General features: G+C 37.7%; 1 protein-coding gene across 3 annotated transcripts in view; it reads right to left on the bottom strand.

The window, feature by feature from the left end:
• The window catches only part of ndst1b (N-deacetylase/N-sulfotransferase (heparan glucosaminyl) 1b), a 109,071-nt gene that overhangs the window by 4,617 nt on the left and 77,791 nt on the right, over positions 1 to 26,663 (bottom strand). For all 3 annotated transcript variants that reach the window (XM_055179240.2, XM_055179241.2, XM_055179242.2), the window contains exons 4-15: positions 24,521 to 24,994; positions 23,367 to 23,454; positions 20,597 to 20,751; positions 20,126 to 20,311; positions 16,321 to 16,449; positions 14,896 to 15,078; positions 10,774 to 10,870; positions 7,975 to 8,098; positions 5,414 to 5,588; positions 2,603 to 2,773; positions 1,594 to 1,703; positions 1,083 to 1,185 (exon numbers count right to left, since the gene is read on the bottom strand). In XM_055179240.2, coding sequence (XP_055035215.1) covers positions 1,083 to 1,185; positions 1,594 to 1,703; positions 2,603 to 2,773; positions 5,414 to 5,588; positions 7,975 to 8,098; positions 10,774 to 10,870; positions 14,896 to 15,078; positions 16,321 to 16,449; positions 20,126 to 20,311; positions 20,597 to 20,751; positions 23,367 to 23,454; positions 24,521 to 24,994 — 1,995 coding nt within the window. The remainder of the gene's footprint in view (positions 1 to 1,082; positions 1,186 to 1,593; positions 1,704 to 2,602; positions 2,774 to 5,413; positions 5,589 to 7,974; positions 8,099 to 10,773; positions 10,871 to 14,895; positions 15,079 to 16,320; positions 16,450 to 20,125; positions 20,312 to 20,596; positions 20,752 to 23,366; positions 23,455 to 24,520; positions 24,995 to 26,663) is intronic.

Below are 26,663 nucleotides of genomic sequence, written 5' to 3'. Positions count from 1 at the left end.
ATTCTCCTTAAAGGCTGGATTTTACGGCTCGACAGCTTATAAAAACGTATTTCTGTTTTTCTTTGGCTTGTTACATGTACATCCTGTCACACAGCAGCATTCAGGCACCACTCTGATCTTGCTACAAGCCAGAAATGACAAGGAGGCGGCCTCTCCCAACACAAAGTCAATGGAGACGGATGGATTGTTTTTCCCCCGGTGGGCGTGGTTTTCAAATTAGCATAACTGCGCTCTGTTTCTATTAACTTCTTTTCGAGATGAAACGGTATGAAAATTATTTATAGTGACCAAAATCACCATGATTATAAATAATATTTCTAGAAATGTAAAAAAAAGTTCTGATGCAAACCAAATTTAAAGTTGATTTTACATGTAAGTGCACTTTTGTTCGCATAAACATCAAATAAATAACATTTATATTAATCATGGCACATTTGGGGTCGTGAGATAAATGTTTTATCTGAACTAGATGAACAGAGTGAGTAAAAAAGATTTTCATATAAACAGGACAAATCAGAAGTCATCTGTCAGGGTATGTTGTGAGAAATTAGGTGTACTTTAGGACCCAGTAAAGAGCTGCACTACACCTGCGTTCACAGCAATCACCGAAGAAACAAACCGAGCTTTAAACTCTTCCAAACACATCATTTAATGGAAAATAAATAGGAAAGATGAATAATACAACTAGATTTCCCTAAATGTGAATTTTTTTTGGATATAAATTCAGTCAGTGAGGCACTGTCATCACAAACACATGGGAGCAAAATTGGTTGACGCTGGACAGAGGTTTTCGAACCGTGACACTGGCACAGTAATACTAACCGTTGGTCATTTTTATCTCCGTTAACCATTAAACCGGTAATCGTTACATCTCTAACTTCTTGTTTAGGGTACTGCTGTACATAATTGTGCTATTGTCAACATTGACTATTTTATTAGTATGCGTGTTTCTTGGAAATCAAACGCACAACTTTTGCATTTTTTGCGTAATGCTCTTATAACTGAGCGTATGTATTTATTTTAAAATAAGCGTTGACCGGATCAAGATGCTTTTAATTCCAATTCCATAGTAAATGACTCACATCAACATCCATGTCAGGATATCTCCTCCCCTTACTCTTCCCCAGGCATTTGGTCTTCCCTCCGTCGAGCAGCTGGCACCAGAAGCCCTTCTTGGGATCAAACCTGCATTAGGAAAAAAAAAGTGGAGGAATAAGGAAAAGCTGGAAATGTTTCTACATCAGCCTGATCAAAAGAGAAAATAACAGACAGATGGTGCACAGCGAAGCCTTCGGAGAGACAGGACAGGACAACCTACTTGATTGGCTATCAGGACATGTGGCTCACAGATGTTATTGCTTATGAGATTATGTGAGTGAATACAAAAAAACTGAGCATATATAGAGAAAATAGCTGGAGCAAGTGTGCATGTGAAAAAGCAGGTAATTAAAAAGTAAGATGAGACTTCAAAGCGACTGTATCACACCTCAGGTGCTCAATAATACATTGCTTGTTAATGCCGGCGAAGCCTCTTAATTGTCAGTCATTAAAAAGAAATGGGAAACTCGTTGTGCTTGGGGACGGGGTGCTTACGCGAGGATCTTGTGGTAGTTGAGTATGTTTGTCAGGGCTAGAAACTTTTGGATTTTGTCCATCACTGATGAAGGCTCTGTCCTCAGCATCTGTCCATCCAGGACCAGGATCTAAGGAGACACAAGTTTATCTTAGTTTATAAGGTCATCTGAAATGAAATCTTAGTGTTTACATATGAATCAATATAAAAATAACACAGTCACAGGCATTACAGAAATGAAATTTAAATCTGGTGCGACTTTTTTAATGTAGAATGTTATATTGAGAATTTGAAACTTAAGGCCGGGGTATACTTTTTCCACGTCCGGGCAGCTTTCCAAGTATACTCCCCGTGGCTACACGCGGATGGCCGCGTTGGACACGTATACGCAATACAAATAATTTCTTATTCGAACTATTACTCTACCAGCCTTGCAACATTTACAGTACATTAAAAAAATAGGATAGATGAAGAAAAGTAGCCAATCCACCACTGCAAACACAGTTTACAACAATCAACCATAAAACAAAGAACAGAAATCAAACATTATGGTGACAAAAATGCTCCACACATTTCTGTTTTTGAAAGAAGTGAAAATAAATGAATAAAAGATGATGGTGTGTGTGTGCAAATGCTGTCTATTGCCTTGGTGTTATTGTTTACAGTGTAGTGTCCTGTCTCAACATTTCCAAGCGCATGCACTGTCGTACGCGGGCTGTACGCACGCACGCGGACGGTGCCCGCAGACCCTCCTGATGATGAAAATGACATCATGTGGACGGCGCGCATATACGGATGTCCCTAGTATCCATTTGGCTTTACTTGGCCAATATTAAAGACATCAAGGTTATATTTTCCTAAACTGTTCTTTATATTATGCATGATGATTTTATGTAGAAAACAGTAAATAACAAAAAAAAGTATTTAGCTAGCCTGGGAGTTCACAGCCTAGCTCACAAAAATAACCCTTTAGTGACTGATGCAGACTTTTCTGACATTATGAAAACATGTTTAAAAACAGGTTGATACCTGGCTGGGGTGATAGTGTGTAAGCCAACGCTGTAAGTGTGTGGCGTACAGGCCGGGCACCAGACAGCGGCTCTGGAGGACCCTCAGTTTGATGGGAGTGTCCCGGCCAGCTGTTATGACATCATGGAATGTGTATTTCTGAGCCACAGGATCATCGTGAGCCCTCTGGTGCTGGAACACAGCAATGACAACAAATAGAGACAGAGATGTGATTTGCATACAAAATATTTTAATGGCAGTGTGGGTAAAGCAGTTGACCCTAAGGGTAATCTGTGATTTTTTTAAGCTTTTCCTGTTTACATTTATTTACTTATAATGTATCTTCTGATCTCTCCCATTCTGACATTGGAACCTGTTCTCATTAGCATTTCATGAAGAAGACCCAGCTGAAGGTTTTTCCCCTCTTCCTGCAAGCCAGTGTAGGTGTTTAAAGGTGTGTAAGATGTTTTAAAACGCTAGCGTTTTTTAAAAAAGTTGCCAGCTAGTGTCTTCCAGAAAAATGTTATGTAAAAACATACAATATCTGAAATGAAAGGAACAGACCCTCAAAAAACAAGCAGAAAACTGTTTCATCTTATCTTTATTTGTTTTCCTTTATCACCTCTTAAATATTGGAAGGGTTCTTTTAAAATAAGCCTGTGACGATTTATTGTGCAAATGTGCGTTTTTTAATAAATGCATTTTAATGAATTATGGTGAAATCCCGGCGCATCCAAAAGCCAGGGGGCGCTCTCGTGCAAAAACTCCATTTGTACCGCAGATGAAGTACCATTAAAAACGCTATTCCAGGAAATGTCTATAAGAATATTTATATCACTGTTCTTCAAATTGTTTCAGGTATTTTCATGATAATAAAACATACTTTGAATTATTTTGTTTAACTGAATGATCGTGACAAATGACTCTGACTCATAATGATTTTAGATTGATAAGGACTTCCTACTGACCAAAACGCTGTAGTACACGCACAAACGGTGCATGAAAAAGAATTGCAGCCTTGCAATCCAGAATCGATTTCAGACAGACATTTTTAATGTCACAGCCCAATTTTAAAAAAAACTAAATTTTGAGCAAAAAGCTGAAATAATTGAATTTTTGTTAAGGATTTTTGATAAAGATCACATTCAGAATAATAACCAAAACATACACAGTTTTTAAAACGGTGGATGCTTCAGTGTTTTATAAGTCAGGTAAGAGCACCACCTAATGGATGATAGCGGAAATATGCACTGTCATTAAAAAAATCGTCATTGGCAGGGAAGCGTTGTCTCTTAATTGACCAGATAATGGCAAGAAAGAGATAATATGCAAAGACAAATTATTAGGATGCCATTTCGTAATTTTCGGCCATTCCCCGTAAAAGTTTAAACGATGTGACTGTCTAGAGTACTTTTACATTATTTGTCTCGCGGTTTCAAACAAGTAGTTTTGTGCGATACCAGGCACGGCTCGCACAAAAAACTTGAAATGTGAAAGCTGCCACGCGAAGCTGGGAGCACTGGGGTACCGACCCCGGGACTACACGAAGGAGGTGGTCTGAGCTTGGTTGCGATGGAACTCGTCGGTTTGCGTGAACCTTAGACTCGTGTGCGCACTCGTGCAAAAGTAACCGGCGCATGCGTTTTAGCCAATAATGTCGACCATTTGATTCTGATGAATTATGCATTAACTCATATGCACAACTGTCGCTCTCTCTGCTGTGCATGACAACACCGACATATAAAAAACTAAAGATATGCTGAGACGTGTTGTGATTTACATCCTCTTGTACATGCGCGTTGGTGATGAAGAGAGATTACGCAAGTGAACCCGGGGTTCCGTAGAATCAAATGAGAGTGAAAACAGACAACATTCGCATTCACACTCGTGCTCCGAACAAAACAAATGAGCCCAGTATAAAAACGCTCTCTGTTTTACACATAGACTGTAAAAAATATGGATGTAGTGTCCGTGACATCACCCATAGGTTTGTAAAGAGCTTTTTTGAAGCCAATAGTGCCGTCACCATCTTGGCAGCACGTCATCACGCATCACTCGCAGACGACCGAAAATGGGTATAGAGGCGGGACGTAGGTAAATCTGAGGTGGCTGGTTGCTGAAACCACGCCCTTCTAGTTTGACAGTAGTACAGCAGTGGCAGTTGTCACGAAGGGTAAAATTAGCTATATAGACCAAAAACACTTTTTGTACCAGGCTGTAAAGTTGGGCATTTTAAAATGGGTATCATTTTGCCCTGTCGATGAATTCCAGTTTAAGTCAATTCTGTGTTGGTTTCATCACAGAGATGGGAAGGTTGCCTCTTGATTTTATCATGCAAACACTTTGACACTGCAATGCTGATGTAAGTTTGAAGCACGACTGTTTGTCCAACCAATGGAAGACGTGGGAGGGCTCAGAAAACGGTGATCCTTATTTTTTTTTGGTAGCACAAGTGGGGCCAAAATTTCACCTTAAAGAGACTGCAGTGTCAATATAAGTTACATATAAGTTTTAATTTGTAACATTCAGGGTGAAAATTGTTATGTGAAACTAAATTACCATCTTAAACTACTAATGAAACCTTGATTAAAAAGAAAATGACAAAACTACAGAAGTGTAAAATTCAGGTACAGAAGTGGTGTCATTCTGCAATCCTAAAGGTGCTATCATCTACACCTCTGCAGGTTTTTTAATTATAAAACCCAAACAGAATTACATTCTTCACACTAGAAAAAAACCCACCACCACATTGCAGATTGCATCTACAGTCTGGAGCACGAATGGAGGCTTTATTTAACCCTGACGATGACACATGAGAAGTTTGAGACTGACCTGATACCAGGAATAGGCTCTGTCAGCTGGGTTGATCAGAATGGTGATGATTTTGGCTTTGGGCAAAAGGGCAGCTGCGCGCCGGGCCGCGACCTCCGAGTCAAAGTAATTGGCGCTTTTCTCAAAGTAGAAATCGGAACTAGTGTTGGAGGGTAAAGGGAAATACTCCATGTACCTAGCAAATTTACAATAAAAGACCACACACACAATAAAAACAGTTAGCATAACATTCATTTCTGTTCAACACAAACAAGAGGAAATCCAAAGGGAATGGAAAATTTAATAAGGCGACATGGCAGACACGTGTGGTGTCGACATCTGTGAAAAACATGTTTATAGCACAGTTTCTCTGTGAAATTAAATATCTCATGTTAACAACTATCAAAAGAAAGGCACAGGATGTGAGAGAGACGATTTGAAGTAGTTTGCTGTGTTTCAAAATGACCCATAATGCCTTTCTCTCAAGGGAACATTAGCCTCCATGTCTTCTAATACTATTAGCATCAAAGCTTGCCATGCTTTCAAAATCTCTGTACTTTCACAGCAGTTAATAAGAGCTATTGGACTTTTAAAACCCCATGAAATTGCTTGATGAGGAGAGTTTACTTTCCTCCACTGACGCATTATTTGGGGTGGGACACAATCCAGTAGCATCCAATAGCCTTCATATTATGTCACAGCCGTGATTTGTTCATCATTAATGCTAGTAAGAATATAAGGAGGAGAAGTTCTCTTTCTACAGCATTTTAATATTTGTCGTTAATATTTTTGGTTTAGGTTTTTGAGATGATTTAACTTAAGATACTCGTCTTGACATATATATCGCTATCTAATAAAGCTGAATCGAACTGAAATGAAGCAAAACATCATCTTCATCAAGTCTTTAACTCTTGTGCATTGTTCAAATTTACTACCGTTCGTAAATTCAACGGCTATAAAAATGCATCGGATGAATATTTTTTTCCAATTTTTTCTACACAAATCCGCCCATCAACCTCAGCACTGATCCAAACCACCAAATCCTCACAAAAATTCTATGATTTTAACTCTTTCATTGCCAAGTTTATAAGTGGTGTCACTGATTTGGGGAAGAATCACACACAAAATGAAAAATGTTGAATATAAAAAGTGATTGTAAACTGGATTTTTAAAACCTTTTTCACTGCCTTGGGCTTGTCAAAGTTTGGTAAAAACATTGGCTTTGAAGCATTTTTAGTTTTTGTGTAGCATCAGACCTCATTTCTTCTCCCTCATTTATTGCCAGTGGCTGTTTTTTCCCCATTGACCTCCATTACAACCACATTTTTTGATTGCAGAGCTATGACACCTTTTTATCATGCATTTTTGAATGTTGGTGTTTTTTCCTTTTGCTAAGAGGTCAAATTTGTCTTTTTTACTGTTGATCACCATGTGGCACTATTAACCCTTTAGTAGCCCTGTGCAAAAACAGAGCACAATCTCTGGCCTGTACATTGCGTTCCATAAAGTATAACTCCATAATAAAAACGTGTGTGTGTGTGTGTGTGTGTGTGTGTGTGTGTGTGTGTGTGTGTGTGTGTGTGTGTGAGTACAAAAGGTTTTCTGTAAAAATCTTCTCTGCATCAGATTTCTGAACATCATCTATTATGAACACAAAAACAACTTCATATAAACTGAACAATGAACACACACACACACGTTTTTATTATGGAGTTATACTCCATATAACCCACTGTACACGCCAGAAACTAAGCTCTGTTCCTGCACAGGGCCACCAAAGGGCCAATAGTGCCACACGGTGATCAACAGCAAAAATGACAAACTCGACCTCCCAGCAAAAGGAAAAAACACCAACATTCAAAAATGCATAATAAAAAGGTGTCACAGCGCTGCAATCAAAAAATGTGGTTATAATGGAAGTCAATTTACTAACAATAAATGAGGGAGAAAAAAGAAAAACTGATGCTACACAAAAACTAAAAATGCTTCAAAGCCAATGTTTTACCAAACTTTGACATGCCCAAGACTTTGAAAAAGGTAAAAAAAATCCAGGTTACAATCACTTTTTATATTGAAAATCTGTCATTTTGTGTGTGTTTTTTTCCCCTAATCAGTGACACCACTTATGAACTAGGAAATTAAAGAGTTAAAAACATGGAATTTTTGTGAAGATTTGATAGTTTTGATCAGTACTGAGGTTGATTAACAGATTTATGCAAAAAAATTGGATTTTTTTTTAAATCTGATACATTTTTACAGCCGTTGAATTTAGTAGATGTTTTCATCCACTTACAACACAAAAAGGTAGTAAATTTGCCCACGGAAAAATTTCAAAGCATTTTCTTCAAATATATGTAAATATAAGATTTGTCACCAAAAATCATTCAATTTGCCAAAACAGTGATAAAGTTGTGGCCAAATTAAGAGTAAAAAAACCTTGCAGTGGATGAAAACATCCCCAACAACACATAAGGGTTAAATCGGGCATTATCAAGAAGAGATCACAGCTAACAAAGCTAAAGACGAGCAACAAAAGGTTTCTATTCACAACAATAGAAAGAGATATATCAAGAAGCACACACCAGTCAATGCCTCTGTGGTAGTTTCGGCCATTGAAGAACTGAATTTCCTCAAAGGTCTCTTTGCTGGGGTAATTGCTGGTCAGATCGGGGTGCATGCCGAGGAACAGGTAGAGGGCAGTAGTTCCTGAATGAAGATCAGACAACAATGAGTCAACACACAGAATTACTGAAAACATATCTCACAAGAGCTAGCTTAGCTTAGCATTTTGTCACTTCTGTTAATATAGCATCTCTTGTAATGGTCCAGCTACAATCTTGAAGTGAATAGAAAAGTGACAAGCTTGTCAAGTATGCAACGCATCCTCTAAATTTGACCTCTGCATTTAACCCATCACAGTGAGTAGTGAACACACACACACACACACGGAGTAGTGGGCAGCTATTGCAGCGCCCGGGGAGCAATTAGGGTAACTGTACTTTCACACGGGGTGTAAGCGTTAACGCTTTTCATTTACTTTTAATGGGTGACATCATACATTGCCGAACTGAATTGTGGACCCGTTGCTCGCGCAGAAGTTGAACATCTCAATTTTTCAAGCGACAACACGTGCACCAGCCAATCAGATCACCTTATGCAAATAATCTAATGCGAGCCAGCCAATTACTTTTATGCAAGACCGGAGCATGTGTTGCGGCCGCGTAATTGCAGAGTGAATTAAATTCGCTCTGCTCGGATGTCAGGCGGATTCCCTTCACTGAGAGTGAACTTTGTTTTTATTTGACCAACACTGGATGCTCTCTCGCAGAATCAGCACCTATGGTACAAGGTAAAATCATGGTAACTTTTCGTAAGCGCTCATTTATAAATCAGAAGTAATGTTAGCGCATCTAGCGGTCAAGTGCACGTTATGAAAGGAGCCTGCGAGATTGTCGACTACAAAGGATTAAGCTAATTCAGTATTTTAACTTTCCTCATCCAACCCCGACCTGTTTACCTTAGCGGATCAGACGTTTTGACTCTCATTTGAAAAAAAACGTCAAAGTGCGGGTGGAAGGGGATAATGTGGGTTTTGTGGTTCCATGGATTGCAGACTCTTGTTATTGATAGGCCATACAACCCTGTGCGACCCATGAACCCTGTGCTATGATTAAACACATTCTTCTTTTGCTTGTTTTGAGTACTGCGTATGGCAGAGGCGTCACCAGGTTTTGCGTAGTTTACAAATCGTACCAGTGTACTTTGAGGTTAAAATGCGTACCTGCTACGCAAAATGCGTACATATTGGCAGGTCTGGGTTTGGAACGACACAGGGATGATTTATGAAAAAATTTCATTTTGTAATGAACTATCCCTTTAATAGTGTTGATATAGTTTCTCTGTGCTTTTAACACTAACAATATAACCTTATTTACACTAAATTTGTGCTCCAGCTGCTTTCTTGGCCACCATTTTATTTTTTCTAACTCAACCAGTCTCGACCAATCACATTCCCTGGACCCGCCCACGCATAGAATTGAACGATTAACATTGGATTCAGATGTGCCTTAATGCCTCGAATGCTGCCTTCAGAGGCAATTTTAGAGATTTCAGACGCAGCCAATATAAACATCATGTTACCCATTGACTGGACCACAACAAGCATTCTGGATGAACATTAAAAAATACTGACAATATCTAGAGTGAAAATGATGTAAAGAATTAAATAACATTGGTATCGCCAAAGTCATCTCATAACTTCCAGAGCATCATTGATACATCCTAGCACATTGCTCTCAAATTGTGTCATACAGGACGTTGCAATGCTATTTAAAGGAATACCTTTGTCTGTCAAGTTTTGCAAGAGGGTAACAGGAAGAGGGTGAAAGAAAGATTTTTAATTTTTGTGTGAACTATTACCTTAAACTATCCAGACTGCTGTCAAGAAAATGAATATGAAAAAAATTCTATGAAATAGTACACATTTCATAAAGCCACATTTTAAATGAAAGATGCGATTGAAGAGGTGGGGAATTCACTAAAAAGATGCTACTAACTGATACACAAGCCCTGAAGGCTCAAGTCATAATGTTAATAAATAAATAAATAAAGTTACTCTTAGGCCCAACCCCTAATCCAGCTTTTATTGAGAAGATTAACCCAGCCATTTTACTACCCACACTTAGAGTTAGCTATTGCTCCCTAAAGACATCTTTTAGAAGTTTAATTAGTCAGAGCTGTAAAACTGAAATTCACATTGACCGAGGAGCCTGTACATAAAAAAACTGCTACCGTCTCGCAGACTGTCCGTTGAGATTAATAATCACATCTCAACACAAAATCACAATGTTAAAGCCTCTTAAAGGGATAGTTCACCCAAAAATGAAAATTCTGTCATCATTTTCTTATTCTCATGTCGTTCTAAACCTGTATGAATTTCTTTATTCTGATGAACACAAAAGAAGATATTTTGATAAATGATAAGAACATAGCTGATTGTAACCATTGACTTCCATAGTAGGAAAACAAATATTTTGGAAATATTGTGATATTTGATGAAGAAATTATTGATGAAGAAATTATTTTTACGCTACCCATTGAATTCCTTTGTATTTACTTTTCTTGTATTTGGTGTAATGCAATGCGTTTGCGTGGTTTACGTAAAAAAAAAAACACTAATAAAGATAATACTGTGCACCTATATACTACATTTTCTGAACGTATGAGGTCTGCTTATCCTATTATATGACTTTAAAAGGCTGGGGAGTTGCTTCTGGAAAAGTTGTCTTCAGGCTGAATCCATGTCTGACCAACACAGCTAGATGGCGCAAGCGCACACATGCTTGAAACGTGACAATGTGTAGTGAGCGCACAACACTCACCGGTCTTCTGAGGCCCAATGATAAGCAGCTTGGGGAAGCGATCACAGGTCTTCTCTTTAGACCAGATGTCTTTATGCCGTTTGTCCTCACACGGGTCCTGTAAGGCCAAGTCATTTAGTGAGTATAGACCAGTACACTAATACACAGTAGCACATTTGCAATAGACGACAGCAACGGGTCCATCATTTCATAACCAAGAATAATTTTTTTATCATTCATTAAAGGATTAGTCCATTTTCTTTAAAAAAATCCAGGTAATTTACCACCATCTTTCTTTGTTCAGTTGAAAAGAAATTGTGTTTTTTAAGGAAAACATTCCAGGATTTTTCTCATTTTAATGGACTTTAATGGACCCCAACACGTAACAGTTTTAATGCAGTTTCAAATTGCCGTTTCAAAGGACTCTAAACGATCTCAAACAAGGCATAAGTGTCTTATCTAGCGAAACAATTGTCACTTTTGACAAGAAAAATAAAAAATATGCACTTTTAAACAACAATTTCTCTTCTTCCTCCGGCTGTGTGACGCTCAAGCGCGACCTCACGTAACTGCGTAATGATGTCGAAAGGTCAGGTGATACATATATGAAATGCACATTTGCGGACCATTTTAAACAATAAACTGACACAAAGACATTAATTAGTATCATTCCACATACAACAACGTCAGAACGGTGCGCTCCCTCCACACTTGTAAACACTGGGGTGGAGTTTTGCATACGTCATCCATGACCTCTTGACGTGATGACGTATTACGTGAGGTCATGCTGCTGCGTCACAGGACCGGAGAAAGATGAGAAGTCTTGGTCCAAAAGTGCAGATTGTTTCTTTCTCTTGCCAAAAATGACAATCGTTTCGCTAGATAAGACCCTTATGCCTCATTTGGGATCGTTTAGAGTCCTTTAAAAACTGCAATTTTAAACTGCACCAAAACTGTTAAGTGTTGGGGTCCATTAAAATGAGAAAAATACTGTAATGATTTCCTCAAAAAACACAATTTCTTCCCGACCGAACAAAAAGACATCAACACTCTGGATGACACGGTAGTGAGCAAATTATCTGGATTTTTTTTAAAAAAATGGACTAATCCTTTAAGCTAACATTCATTTGGGAAACTTGCAATATTACCCAGTGTGATACTAAACCACTGGACTTGAATATAGCATCAACAGGAAAAGTGCATTATGGGAGATGGTTGTTGTTAACCATTTAAAGGAACAGTTTATCACAAAACGAAAAAAAAAAACTGTTGCGAAGGGATTTTGTAACATTTGTAGCTTTCCACCTTACCTCAACTAGTGAGGTACCTCTCTAGTGAACACATGTAAGGCTATCATTTGAATGTATTTACTGTAACAATTCAGTCTTAGACTTTACATTTGTTATGATATCATCCAAGATGATGCTGTTTATGGAATTAACCAGATAAAATCAGTAAGAATAAACCATCCTCGGTCAACAGCTTTGAAGCGTCTCAGGAGAAAGCTGCCTGGCAGCAACCGTCCCCCCTTCATCCATCACAGCTAAAGATAAGTGTAACAGCGGTAATCAACTAGTGATTTTAATCCACCTGTCACCGTTAACGCAAAGTCATCCTTGAGGTATCTAAATGAATACAGCATATTTAAATCTTGTGCCAAGTGGGAGATGGTCAGCCGCCGCATTAAGATGACTGCGATCCATCAGATCCTCTTTCCCGTCGAGCGCCTGTCCATCTTAATGAAGGGATTAAGAGCCGGCATCACGGCACTAATGATCAAAACGTCTCGCCTGAATGCTCACCAGTGCTAAATGGTGTATTATACTGAATTAACACCTCTGTGAGTGCAATACAAATTCACTCATGGGATCACAGTTTGTTGACTGTAACAAGGGCTCTTTCCCGAATCCTAATGCCATCCTAGACAGCATTTCAAGAGAGCGTTCAAAGGATATAAGCAGCTTTATTATGCACCTCTCTAGGATCAATTTAGCATTGCCATTTATCCTTCGCAGATATTAAACCTGCAAATCATGCATGGCAAAAAGCTTTGAAAAATAAGTAAATAAGTCACTTACGAGGTTGCCTGATGGTTATTACAGATTGCAGGTTTCACCAAGTCAAATTCAAGACTTTTTATAACCTTTTTAAGACCATTAGGAATGAAATTTAATGAAACTGGGTTCCACCTTAGTTAACTTCAAATTCAAGGACCTTTCAAAGATTTTCCAGGTCCAATACCCTCAAATTCAAGGACTAAATGTGGGGACACATTTTAAGTGAGAGCAAGGTTACATCTTGTTACCTTTTAAGATACATTGTTACAGTTCCCTTTCGAGGGAACTCGCGCTGCGTCACTGCGGTGACACTTTGGGGACGCCTCCAGGGGTAAGTGCGTCTGAATGTGTATATCAAATTCAACCAATGGTGAGGCTTAACGACAAAGACAGGGTGACGCGGGAGCCAGGAAGTATCTCGCTATCTGAAATATTGCCAAAGACGGCATTTCAGGGATGCAGGAAGTATGGCAAGGGAGATGCAGCGTCTCGTTCCCTTCTCAGGGAACAACGGTTACATACGTAACCCGAGACATTTTAATGTGTCAAACACAACTATGCAAAAAAGCCCTTTGGTATGAATCAACATTCGCATACAGAAGATATAAGCATTTAAAGTCAACAGTTTAGCACGTGTGATTAAAGTCTAGAATTTGTATGATATTATCCTACACCAGTGGCTTTCAAACTGGCCACGAGATGGTGCCAGGAGGGCCAGTTTTATGACATTTTATGAAATACATTAATTTATCATGAATTCTGTGTAATTAAACCTAAAAAAATAAGGCTACTAACCAAAAGCACTACTTTTTTGTATAATTTAATTTTTTTTTATTAAAATGTTGGGTTTTATAACAGTCACAAGTTTTCTTTGGGGGGGGCCGCGAAGGAATGCACCGTACACAAGGGGGGCCACACGCTGAAAAAGTTTGGGAACCACTGTCCTACACTACACAAAGAATAATATGGATTTTTTCCCAGAAAACTTCTTGCATAAAATAAAATATACTCAAGCACTTTCAATGACCTGTATCTATGTATGTATATTTTTAAAACTGCCCAGGGTCTTGAATCTTCCCCCCAGATTCACAAACTTTCAAGGATTTCAAGGACCCGTGGGAACCCTGAAGTCCAATTTTATAGTCCAGTAAGCAAACGTCCACGTGTTGTTTAAGACCTTTTAATCTTTTTTCATTGAAACTTGGCTCCCCCTGTGATGTCAGAAGGGGATAATACCGCACCTTAATCTGCACGTTCCAACCACAGCACTGCCATTTAGTGCAGCTCATTTGCATTTAAAAGGACACATCCAAAACGGCACATTTTTGCTCACGCCTACAAAGCGGCAATTTTAACTTTTAACATGCTATAATAAATTATCTATATGGTATTTTGAGTTAGAACTTCACATATGTACTCTGGGGACCCTAAAGATTTATTCTACATCTTAAAAAAAGTCTCTTGAAATGTCCCCTTTAAAACTTTAAGACCCGGAAACCCTGTATTATGTTGCCCTGGAAGACAACTGCCTATGTAGGTGGTAGACTGCAAGCCAGTTCATTAGGTTTTGGAAAAGCCACAGGGAAGTATTTAAAGAAAACTTTTTAAAAGTTGCATCTTATGTGTAACAGGGGCTTGTAGATAACAACTCCAGAGGAAAGAAGATTATTCAGAGCAGGGCAATCTGTGGACCTCCGCAGAGCCGAAAGAAAAAAATGTGACCTCAACCTTGACAGGAAACGTGAAGGATCAAAGGAGGATTAAAGGCTCCAGTTTCTCTTTCTTTAAAAGTCAAATAAAACAACAGAGCTAGAAAGTAAGACAACTTAAAATGGGCAACTTAAAAGCTGCATTTGATTTATAGGAACCAAATTCAAAAATAGCATTCTCTGGCAAGCTACATGGAAAGCCATTTTCACTCTTTGTACATCAGAGCAAACGTGTGGACAGCCATACGAAACCCTTCGCTGCATATTACAGCAACGACACTCAATGCTCTCCTGACCTTCGGTTTGCACAAAATAAATCTGTATTTGTTTCCCTAATGATCTCCGACCAACAGACCTCAACAGAGCGCCTGCATTACCTGCCAGATGGGGTCTCTCTCCTCTGGGAAAATTTGAAAATATCTCTGTGCCAGCTGTACGGGCGGAAGCGTTTGTAGTTTCAGGTTCGTCCACATCTGCGTGAACTTGACCAGGTTCTTAAAGGTGTACAGGCCGAGACGGTCGTTCCCGTAGTTGGACAGGTGGGTCATGAAGATGCTGATCTGGTTTGTAAGAAAGCACAAGTCGTCAGGAAAAGCCAGAAACATGAGAAAGATAGCACTGATCTAAGCTCCTTATCAGGTTCACTTTGACAGATGATGTTTGGGATCACAAATGGTTCACTATTGAACAGCTGATGTATGGTGCAGACCAGGGTCTCATTTATAAAGCGTGTGTATGCACAAAACAGAACTGGAAACGTGCGTACGCCAGTTCCCATGCAAAGGTTGTAATCTATAAAAAAAGATTAATGGGATTCTCAGGATGATTCATGTACACACACTTGCAGGTGATCTTTGATTTATATAGGAGAACATTGCTTTGTTTTATAAGTCTTAATATTTTTTTGGTGTATGCGTACGAAGATTTTTAGTAAGGATCCTAAGCATAGTTTTATAAATGAGACCCCAGAGTATTATCTACAAGTGATCTAAAGCCTTTAATAAAATAAGGAAGACCGTCAAACAGATCATGCTTTTTAAAACACGTCTATCCGTGTATGCACTTTTGAGTGCACTTAAATGTGCGAGCACACACAGACGGAGGGCGAATTCCAAATGGTAATAATGTTGGACATTTTTATACCGGTAAACATTGATACATCTCTATTACATAATAATATTAAAGATGCATTGTGTAAATTTTAGCGACATCTAGTGGTGAGGTTGCAAACTGCAACCAACGGTTTACTCCACAGCTCATCCCTCGCTTTTGAAACACATAGAGAAGCTACGGTAGCCGCCACTATAAAAACATGTAATTGATGGAGAAAAACTTAGTAAAAAGTGTGTCCGTTAAGGGCTTCTGTAGAAACATGGCGGCACAAAATGGCGACTTCCACGAAAGGGGACACTCTTTGTATGTAGATAAAAAATAATAAAAACATTAATATGAAAGGTCTTTATGGTTCATCATGAAAGGTCTTTATACACCCCAGATAATATAGTTTTGTATATTATTTAGCATTTCTGTCAAGAGATCCTTCTAAAAATTACACACTGCACCTTTAAGTAGGTTTAATACAAATTCCTACTAATGCATTTAATTAAAAAAAGATCCTCTGTAATTGCATGTTCCAATTATCATTATTACTATATTACAGATATAAACGTAAATACCGGAAGTGTTTTGTTAAATGAGGCAAACCTTTCTAGATTTTGCCTCAAAGGACGTTTCTTAGAGGGTCAAATAAATTGATAGAGTGAATAAGAGATGAATAAATAAAGAACAGTGTCTGTACTCACTGGGTTTAGGAGTACAGTAAGGAAAAGCTCTCCGCCATTAATGAGTTTGTCCAGCTCTTTAGAGCCTCCAGGATATTCATTATAGAAGATAGTGTGAGTAAAGAGACCACACGTCTGCCTGGGCAACACCTGAAAAACAAAGAGATATCTCTTCAGTATGAAACCTTTGCATACATGAGCAGTGATTCATCCATTTTCATTGATGCATTTAGTAATTGCATAAAACTATTACAAATCATAACATTGTTATAAAACAATGGCTCTGAAAACAGACCAAAGATTATTGTTTAAGGCTTTCGTAAAATATAGAGAAAATAGATAATACCTGACCTGAATCAACATTAGCTGACTTTTATATTAATGTGCCAAATTACTTGGCAACTCTTAAAACACACAATACATTACTAAAGTTTTATTAGAGTACTACTACTGCTTAATTTGTAATGAAATGTATAAATAATAAATTGCAAATTGTGCATTTATATGGCCACAAAACGGTCATAAAGTGGAAAACGAATTTATAAATAAATAAGCTTTCCATTGATGTATGGTTTGTTAGGATAGAAAAATATTTAGCCGAGATACAACTATTTGAAAATCTGGAATCTGAAGGTGCAAAAAAATCTAAATATTGAGAAAATCACTTTTAAAGTTTTCCAAATTAAGTCCTTAGCAACTATATCCACTCACAAAAAAGGTTGTGATATATTTAAGGTAGGACATTTACAAAAAATCTTCATGGAAGAAGATCTTTACTTAATATCCTAATGATTTTTGGCATAAAACAAAAATTATTTATCCTACTACACTGCAAAAAAATGATTTTCAAGAAAAAAAATCTTAGTATTTTTGTCTTGTTTTTAGCAAAAAAATCTGCCAATGGGGTAAGCAAATTTTTCTTGAATATAGTGTTTAAGAAAAACTTTCAAGATTTTTTGCTTACCCCATTGGCATATTTTTTGCTTGTTTTATGCAGAAAATAACTTAAATTTGACATTTTGGTCTAAAAACTAGACTTATTTTCTTTGGTCGTTTTGCCATTTTGCTCATTAGGAAAACCATCTTAATTTAATTTTTACTAAAAACAAGACAAAAATCCTAAGATTTTTTTTCTTGAAAATTATTTTTTTGTAGTGTAGATGTCAATGCACTGCAAAAAATGACTTTCTTATGAAGGATTTTTGTCTTGTTTCTGTAGAAATTACTACAACTCTTAAATAAAGATGGATTTTTTTTAAGTTTGAAAAGAGAAAATAAGTCTGGTTTTAGACAAAAAAGTACACAATTTAAGTGAATTTGTGCTTAAAACAAGCAAAAAATAATAATAATTGTGAATTAAGTGTTTAAGAAAAAAGTGAACTTAAAGAATTTTTTCTTACCCCATTGGCAGATTTATTTGCTTGTTTTAAGCACAAATGTACTTAAATTTGATATTTTTTCTATAAAAACTAGATTTTTTTTCTTTTTTGCTCATTAAGAAAATACATCTTGATTTAAGAATTTTTAAATATTTCTATTGAAAACAAGACAAAAATACTAAGTCAGAAAGTAATAATTTTTGCAGTGTGGGGCTTTTTTATTTGTTTGGTTTTATTTTTGGGTGAACTATCTCTAACGCAAAACATACTATGTATTTGTTCAGATATACTTGCAGTCTCCCTTAGGAGTCACAATGTGAATGGAAACTGTATGAGTTGAGTGTACAGTGACATTTCTGAAGTAAATAAGTAACTTGAGTAGATGATCTCTAATGACTGGAGAGGATGTTTCTGATAACAGAACATTAGCCCTAATGATGTGGCCCACACATCTGAATACATGATCTTATTTGACAGGCCATGAAGGGCGAATGGAGACAATTTACACTGTGTGTATAGAGAGGTTAACTCTTCCTGCTCTCCTACTCTTTCTGAATAAATAAATAAGAAAACAGATGACTGACTGGGCTGTGTGAGGTAGATGAGATATCAACATTGTATTGCAAGTAATGAAACTTCTATGTTTTTTATTCAACATCCACCATATTTGTCCACTATTAAAGTAATATGAGTGGATTGTGTTTCATGTCTATTTTTATGCAAAGCTACATGCTGCTTAAATTTTCATTTAATTTCAACAATTTTCTGTACTTCTTTTCATCCGCCTCATATCAGCATTAGCAATAAAAAAAACATATCAGTCGACCACTGATTACAACACTGCATTGGGACAGCTAGAATATAAGTGCCTTGGATGGTGAATAATAATGTAACCTTTACAAAATGCAAGTATACTAAAAGAGCCATTGAAACTGAGGGGGCAAGTGCCTCATCGGATTTTTGAGCCAAGTGAATTTGCATACAACCTTAAAATCTATTAAACATCTTTTCATAATGAGACAAAACATGATACGTTCTTCACTTTTCTGAGATTTTCACTAAGAAATGAATTATTTATGAATTATACAAACCCAGACACAACAGTGCTGGTGCCATCATTGTGCACGGTCACGGTTTAACTGTATACAAAGATGATAGTTCAAAGTCCATTTCTTATGTTTATATCTAGATTCACCCCTAGAGAGGGTGCGAAATCACTATTTCTGTCACAAAAAAAAAAGTATCGTCTGAGACAACGTAAGGACGAACGCCCTCTGTAGAGCAGTTGTCCGTTTAGGGCTACATGATTGTGCAAAATGGCGGCTTCCATGTAAGGGTACCCACGGTGAAGGTAGATAAAATGGCTCATTCTAAGTTAATAAAAGCAATACAGTTCATTTTGTTATGTCTTTAAACACCACTGAAAACATAGATATCTTTATTATATTGCATTGCTGTCAAAAAATCCTTCTAAAATGTATACACTGCACCTTTAATGCATTTACCAATGTTTACTAATACAACCTTATTGTAAAGTGTTAGTGTTACCAATATGTTTATAGGCTAGTTTTTAAAAATGATATGCTTTGAATGCAATTAAATAAAACAAAAAATGTAGACTACAACATTATATTTAGATCTGCTTATGCTGCATCAAAGGTTTCTTTATATTCACTGTTTTTGCAGTGTTGACCTATACAGCCAATCACAGACGTCACGTGACTGTTGAGCGAGCATTTATGTGTAAAATAGCAATAAAATCATTCATAAATGCTTCTTTTGTCTGTATAGTCTAAGAATATGGCGTATAAAAAGATTTGATGTTTAATAGACGTTAATAATTATGATTACAGTATAAAGAGTAGGGCGTGCACCACTTAAAACATTTGGTGCGTGATGCCGCTGTGTTGATCTATAAAAAAAAAAAACAAAAAAAACCATTATTAACGTTTCTTCTTTATTCCTCAGATAATATTTGACAGCATGGTAAATTTTGGCTGTGCTCATACACCCGCATGCATACACAAACCTCTCTGTCATGACTCAACAAGCTGCCGCCCTTCTCTTGTTGTCCCCTGAAGCAATACACAATAGATATAAAAATAAAATAATACAATTCTACTTTCACAAACAGCTTGCCCTTAACCCCCCGTTGAGACTCAAAGCTCAAACTATAAACAAAATAGCCCGAGGTTTATCTCGCCGATTCCAAGCGGAATAAGATTGCAATGTTCCATCATTTACCAGCTAGAATTGTACGGCCTACGGTCCATTTTTTATCAGTAAAAAATGCATCTGTTGGAGCCATGGCCCATGCCCCGTGTCATTTCCCACGATTGTATCATCTTAATTATTATTATATTTCTACCATCGTCAAATTTTTATTTCAATGTGTTCATAAACACTTTCAATGGAATTGTTCAAAGCACATGCACAGGGGGTCTTACACTGATGCCACTGTGGAAGAAGCCCCTGCGGAAGCGGGCGGGTTTGAGGTGGGGGTATTCTTCCGTACTGGTCACCTTGATGCCCCACACTTTCTTCCAGGCCTCGTACAGTTGCATATGGATGGGATACACTCCAGAATGATGTGGAGCCACCGCGTAACCCATGTTTGTGGGAATGCCGTGCTCCTAATGGAAAAAAGACAATGGATCAGATATCATTTATAAATGGAAACAGTGTGAATATAATATTACTATACTGCATCCAGGTTTAAATACATCTACTATACACTAAAAGCATATACTTAGTAATGGAAAAGCATACATTTTTGAGTACCTTTCCAAAAAACCATAATCTGCTTCTGCTATACATTACAGCAATAGGATGCAAACTGGGACTCAGACTATATAATTACATGTCATCTGCAAAACCACAGTAATACAATCTGCATACATAATACTAATAAGACTAACCTCTGCAAACTTGCGATTGAGCAGCATTTGTTCAGCTAGCACTGATTGGTTGTGGAAGAGGTGCGGCTGCATGTGACTCCACATGTGTGGGAACCACCAAAACTCCTTACTGTAAGACAGAAGCAGGTCATCTCCAAGGTCCTCCTCATCTGTGCCTGGAACATAAATAATGCACAAACAAACCGTGACACAAAAACCTAGTTAGCCGTCTTGCTGTCTACATAGACGGTTTTAGCTATCATCAAAAGCATGTGATCTGAAAAACTCTCCAACAACAGCCACTCATACAAACGTATGCAGCAATATATCGAAATAACATAAATGTGCATACCGCAAATGTTTGCAATAACTGAATAATACTTTTCTAAATTATAGTAAATGTTTTATGTAGATGCAGATGACAAGGAGAGTCAGAATGTAATACACATATGTTGGTTATGTAATTAAAATATCTTTCTTTACATATTTTTATTATTAATTAAATTCTTTTACAATATGCAAGCAATTTCTTATCACATTATTCAGCAAAGAACTGCATATCACTCATCACTTCAAGCCAGTTTGAGATTAGCATATTGCTAAGCTATAGACCCCTTCACGGTTCACGTCACAGGCAGTTTCCACTGCGCATGTCAGGGTCAGAAAAGCCATTACAGCAGATTGAGTTGCGTATTGTGCGCGCACCCGATAGTCATTCAATGTTTACAAACTTTGAAGGGGTCCATTAAGCAATACACTTTTGTCCCATTAGATGAGCTTTATTCGAAGTAGTAACACAATAGCAGGGACGTGCACAGACATTTTGAGGGGCAGGGGCTCAAGTGAAATAAAGGGCACTTCTCATCATTATGTATATATTTTTTCTTTTAATATGTATATATATTAACGCAATTCTGACTTCCTTTTTAAAAAAAATATTTTAAAAGTTCAAAAAAGTTCAAACTCACGCAATTGTTTAATTTTCAAAAGATGTCTACAAAATAATCAGTTGTTCACACAGACACAATGGTCTCCTTAGTAGTCTAGGTTTATAGAGCAGCAAAGGAAGCCATTACACAATGTGTGCATGTTTTGAAAACATTAAATTACACATTAATTACAAATTTGTTAAAATGCTAAAAACAAAGTTGTGACTGCTGAGTTAGCCCTACATGCCAATAAATGCTATATCATATGCTAGCGTTTAGCTAATTAGTTGTTAGTTGTTACTCAAAATGTATTTTTGTCTGATAAGGGCTCAAAATATAAGGTCTGTATACTAATGTGAGCTTCTGGCATGAGCCTCAGAGCAGAGCAATCAGAGCAGAGCTCAACATTATTATTCATGACCCTTTCAAATAGAGCAAAAATAGACCATTTAATTAAAATGACAAATTCTAGGGTTGTAAACAGACATGTAAAAACGTTTCCGGATAATTTTTGCACTTAATAAAGCAACATACCTTCTATGTAATTGTCAAAGAACAATTTAACATATTATGACAACACATCCTATTGCACCTTTAATCTTAGGTTTCAAATTTATTAGGGTTACACATGTCAGAATCAACAAATATAGATTAGGCCTATTTTATTTGTATTTTATATTTTACTTTTTTGTGATGTAAGTGAAAATTCAGACTGGGCAAGTAAAATACTGAACCATCAGATTTCTTCCCAATCTACTACATCACTCCAGTATACTACATTTTACTTATTTAACAGCCATTACAAAAAACGCAAACAAAAAAGCTTACTACTGCAGTTAGCAATTATTTTATTGTTTGTGCTTTATTATTTTATGAGCAGTCTGTTTAAACTACATACACTACACTGTTACAAGTTTGCAACTCTTCAGGTTAATATGGGATTGCCATGGAAAACAATGTCCCTGAATCGGTATGTGTAAAAACGTGTCCCATATTGCATAAAACTGTTAATATAAGAATGCTTTCCTCACACACTTACCGGTAGCTGCCTGCATAATCATGCACATGATCGCGTCTCGTTCGGGCTCACGGGCTGAGCTTTGGCACTTAAAGCGCGCGAATGATGCAGCACGAGTGTAGACAAACCAATCAAAAGCGAAGTAAGTTAGAGAGGCGGGACTAAGGAAAGTTAAAGCCAATCATATTAGCGATTTGAATTTTGGAGGCGGGACTCATCTGTTAACCGTTTGTGTGCCACAAATAGTGCTATTTTTTTATATAAGAGTTTAAATCTCATTTAAATGATTTCTGAATAAATTCATGTTAAATTAAATAAGCAACAAGTAAAAAACACAAGAAACAGACAGACATACGTTGTTATATGAATAAAGATCATATTATTATTATTTTTTTTAAAAGCACCCCAGAAAAAAGGGCACTTTCTCTCCAGGAATAAAAAGGGCAGGTGCTCAAGCCCCCTTTGATGTCTATGTGTGCACGTGCCTGCACAATAGTACTGTATTCTTAGTTGAAGCTAACCAAATTTATCAGACAATTGTGCTAATGGACTGAATAAGTCTGGCTAACTGCAAACTTAACAGTAACTTAAAACCTATGGCAGGGCTAGTCAGGTTAGGGAAACTTAAATTGGACTTTTGAGGGGACTGCCATGTGATGTACTGTTAGTATTTACCAAAAACAAGGTATATCACAGACTACATTGTGTCTTTTGTTTGAAACAGCTGTTGCATAAGAAGCACGGCTATGATGCTTACTTTCTGGATGGGTAGTTTTGGTACAGAATTTTTGTCTCGATGAATACAAATATTTGGAAATGGTTTCACTGTGTGGCAACTGCTTACCAGCATGAAAGAACTTTCCAGAGAATCCCAGGTTGAAGGTAAAATTGGGCACATGGATTCGGAGTTCGTTTTGCGTCTCCAGCAGGGCCTTTGCAATAAAAAAAGAAGTTTGGCAACTTAATAAACTGGTCCAAGGACAGAAAACAACACATACAACTGCACACACACACTGCACAGCGGTAACACAGCACCAAAAAGGGACAACGGAAGCATGTCTCCAGTCTGTGCGTCCCCACTGTTTGCTTCATTACCCCTCCCAGATTTAGCTCTGCATCTGCCTCTCATTTGATTTGTTTACCGCACTTGTTTTTGACTGCCTGTCTTTCCAGTGTGACTCAATCAAAAGACTGATTCATATTTAACCGTTCAGAGGTCCGCAGACAGACACGACGGCTTTGATTATGTTTGCTTTCTATTCCTTCCCTCGGCTGAACATCTGCATCGGGGCGCTCAGAAGACGAGAGATTCGGAGGACGACGCGGAAAACTGCATTTGAAATATTCATGCTTCCGGCAAGGCTTTGAATGCCCTTTGAACAGCGAGTCGTATAAAAATACGAAGAGGAGGAGAGATTTGGGCAAGGAAAAGCAGAGGTTGGCGTATTGAAAAACAGACTGCTGGAGAAGCGGTGATAGGAAAAGTGCCGTCATACCATGAAGAGGCTTGGTGAATATGGATCTAACACACCAGTCTCTCTGTGTTCTGCTTCTGAGATGCTTTAGAAGAGGAGAGGACTTATTTATATGCCGCCAATTGACTTCATACATGTCTTTTCCATGCCCCCTTCTGCTTTTCCTCCATGTATTTTGTGCTTTCAAATTTGTTGGCTTTATACTCTATTCTCTCTCTTTCTCTCTGCATGAGTCTGGATCATAGGCAGAGCAGACAGGTAGACAAGGAACAAAAAAGATGCGAGCAAGAAAGGGAATGTGAAAGGGCTACATGATTCGTAACACCAGATAACCTTCGGGTCAGCTTTACACCAAACAAAAGCAAAAATACAACGGGTCTCATTCACAAAGCATGCATAAGCACAAATTTGTAAAATACTGCTAAATGTATATACACATACATACATACCATACATATATTTTTTTATTATAGATATATAGACACTATAAAGTACCATATTGTCTAACTCAAACAGTGCCCACCTTGACGTCAGACACCTTCATCCGTGTGCCTTCTTTCCCAACAAAGATGTCATCGATATCCACCAACACATAGCGATCCAGAGCCAGTGACAGACGCTTGCTTGTCAAGAAACTCACTGCGTCCACCAGTACCAGCTTGTGCAGCCAAAAGTTAAGGTTGTTGCCGAAGAGTACCCGTTGGATGCCATCGTGAAGACCCAAATCCTGTACGACCGCTGCGTGAAGGGGTCCAGGGGCTCCGCCAGCCTCTGCACTCCGTCCACGAGCTAAAAGCACAGGCTCATAGGTGGTGTGGTTGGATTGGAAGACCGTCCAGTCGTCTCCAGGTAAGGGACCGTGTTCCACCTCCCGGGCCTTGGTGATGAACAATAGCGGAGACTTGGGGTTGACGTTACAGTCTCTTAAACCCAGATTGGAGTGCAAGAAGAGTGGAAAGCCTTTCAGCTGGGCGCTCTGCAAACTGTTTTCATTAGCCTGTCATAAAGGAGATAGAGCGAAAAAAAACATAAATGGAGGCTACTTATACAGGTTCATTTTATAACATCTGATTTTTATAGCACGTTGTAACTTTATTTTACATTCCTGCACTACATTGTTCCTCTACTATCTCAGTATTTTTTAAAGGGCACATTTTTTATTTATTTATGAATTTATGAGAATTTTCAGGAATTTATGGGAATTATTTGGAAATGTATATAAACTATATCATATGCAAGCATAAACAAACATTTTGTTTGGTTATAAGCAGACATGCATGCAAGGTTATACGAATTTTGAAGAATCCAGAATCCAGTTCATCAAGCCATGGATTTATTTGGCCTGAAGTGATATATGGAGGATTTTTTTATTTCAGGAGGAGTCAGTGTGTGTGATTTAAGCGAATACATACAAAGATGAGCATTTAACAATATTTAGTGGGCAGGGTGTGTGGCCTCAAAGGCGCAGCAGTGTGCTGTGTGACAGTGTGCTGAGGAATGTGAAGGGTAGAAATTTAACTGAAATCGCATTAAATCGTGTCGTTTTAAACAAAATTACGCTGCAAGATTTTTTTACATACATTTAAGTTCCCTGTTATAGGCAACTCTGTATTTTTTTTCAAATTTCAAGTTTATTCGAATTAATTCCTGTAAATTCCCATGAAAAATCTCAGAATTTTGCAACCCTAATAGTAACTTTAGCCGCATTAGCTCTACAATGTGCTAAAAAAAACATTAAGAACAGCTTTTGGGTTAAATTAACCAGTCAGTCAGTGGCTTTGGGCGAGGCTTTGTTAGTGTGATGTCACATTAACAAGAGAATCAAAACGGCATATCTAATGAGAGTGTTTGGTTTAATGGGAATTAAAAAATGTCTTGTTGTTGTTTTAAGACCTCAACGAAGCCTTCAAGGCAGTGCTGTCTGGAAGGCACTCCCCATGCCCCGAGCATTTCAGACAATCACAGCACTGGTGCAGATATGGTAAGATAGGAATGTGACTGGATTTGAATTCTGCTCGAAATGTTTTGAGCGTTTAAGTGACGTGTTACCACGTTTTAACGTGTCCGTGCCACGACTTTCTTTTTCGTGCTAGTGTTACGTATTGGTTACTCAATTGTTTTTCCTTTTTTATTACCATTGTCACTTGGGATTGGGTTAGAACAACTTTACATAAAATGACATCCTCACCCTAAATAAACATATAAACCAATGCTTAAAATGACATCCGCATTTATGCCAAACCCAACTTTATCCTCGCGTGAAAACCGTTTACCAATAACCCCAATCCCAAGCGACAGTGGTTTGAAAAAAGGAAAAAAATTGAGTACCAATTGAAAGTGAAACTGGCATGAAAAAGAAAGTTGTGCCACGGACACGTAAAAAAGCGGAAAAACATCACTTAAACGCTCGAAACCATTCGAGCTGAATTAAAATCCAGTCACATTCCTATCTTACCATATCTGCGCTACTCACCTGACCAACAGTGACCTCGAACTGCCAGAATCTGGTGGAAGGCTCAATATCTAGCACCAGTGCTGTGATTGGCTGAAACGTTCGGGGGAGTGGAGTGCCATCCAGGCAGCGCTGCCTTAAATGCTTCGTTGAGTGCTTAAAGCAACACCAAAAGAGTTTTTTTTTACCTTAGAATAACGCTTCCAAAGCAGTT

This window comes from Misgurnus anguillicaudatus, chromosome 9 (genome assembly GCF_027580225.2).
Source record: "Misgurnus anguillicaudatus chromosome 9, ASM2758022v2, whole genome shotgun sequence".
In the NCBI taxonomy this organism is placed as follows: Eukaryota; Metazoa; Chordata; class Actinopteri; order Cypriniformes; family Cobitidae; genus Misgurnus; species Misgurnus anguillicaudatus.
Note: the sequence above shows the minus strand (reverse complement) of the source record. Positions and strands in the feature narration are given on the sequence as shown.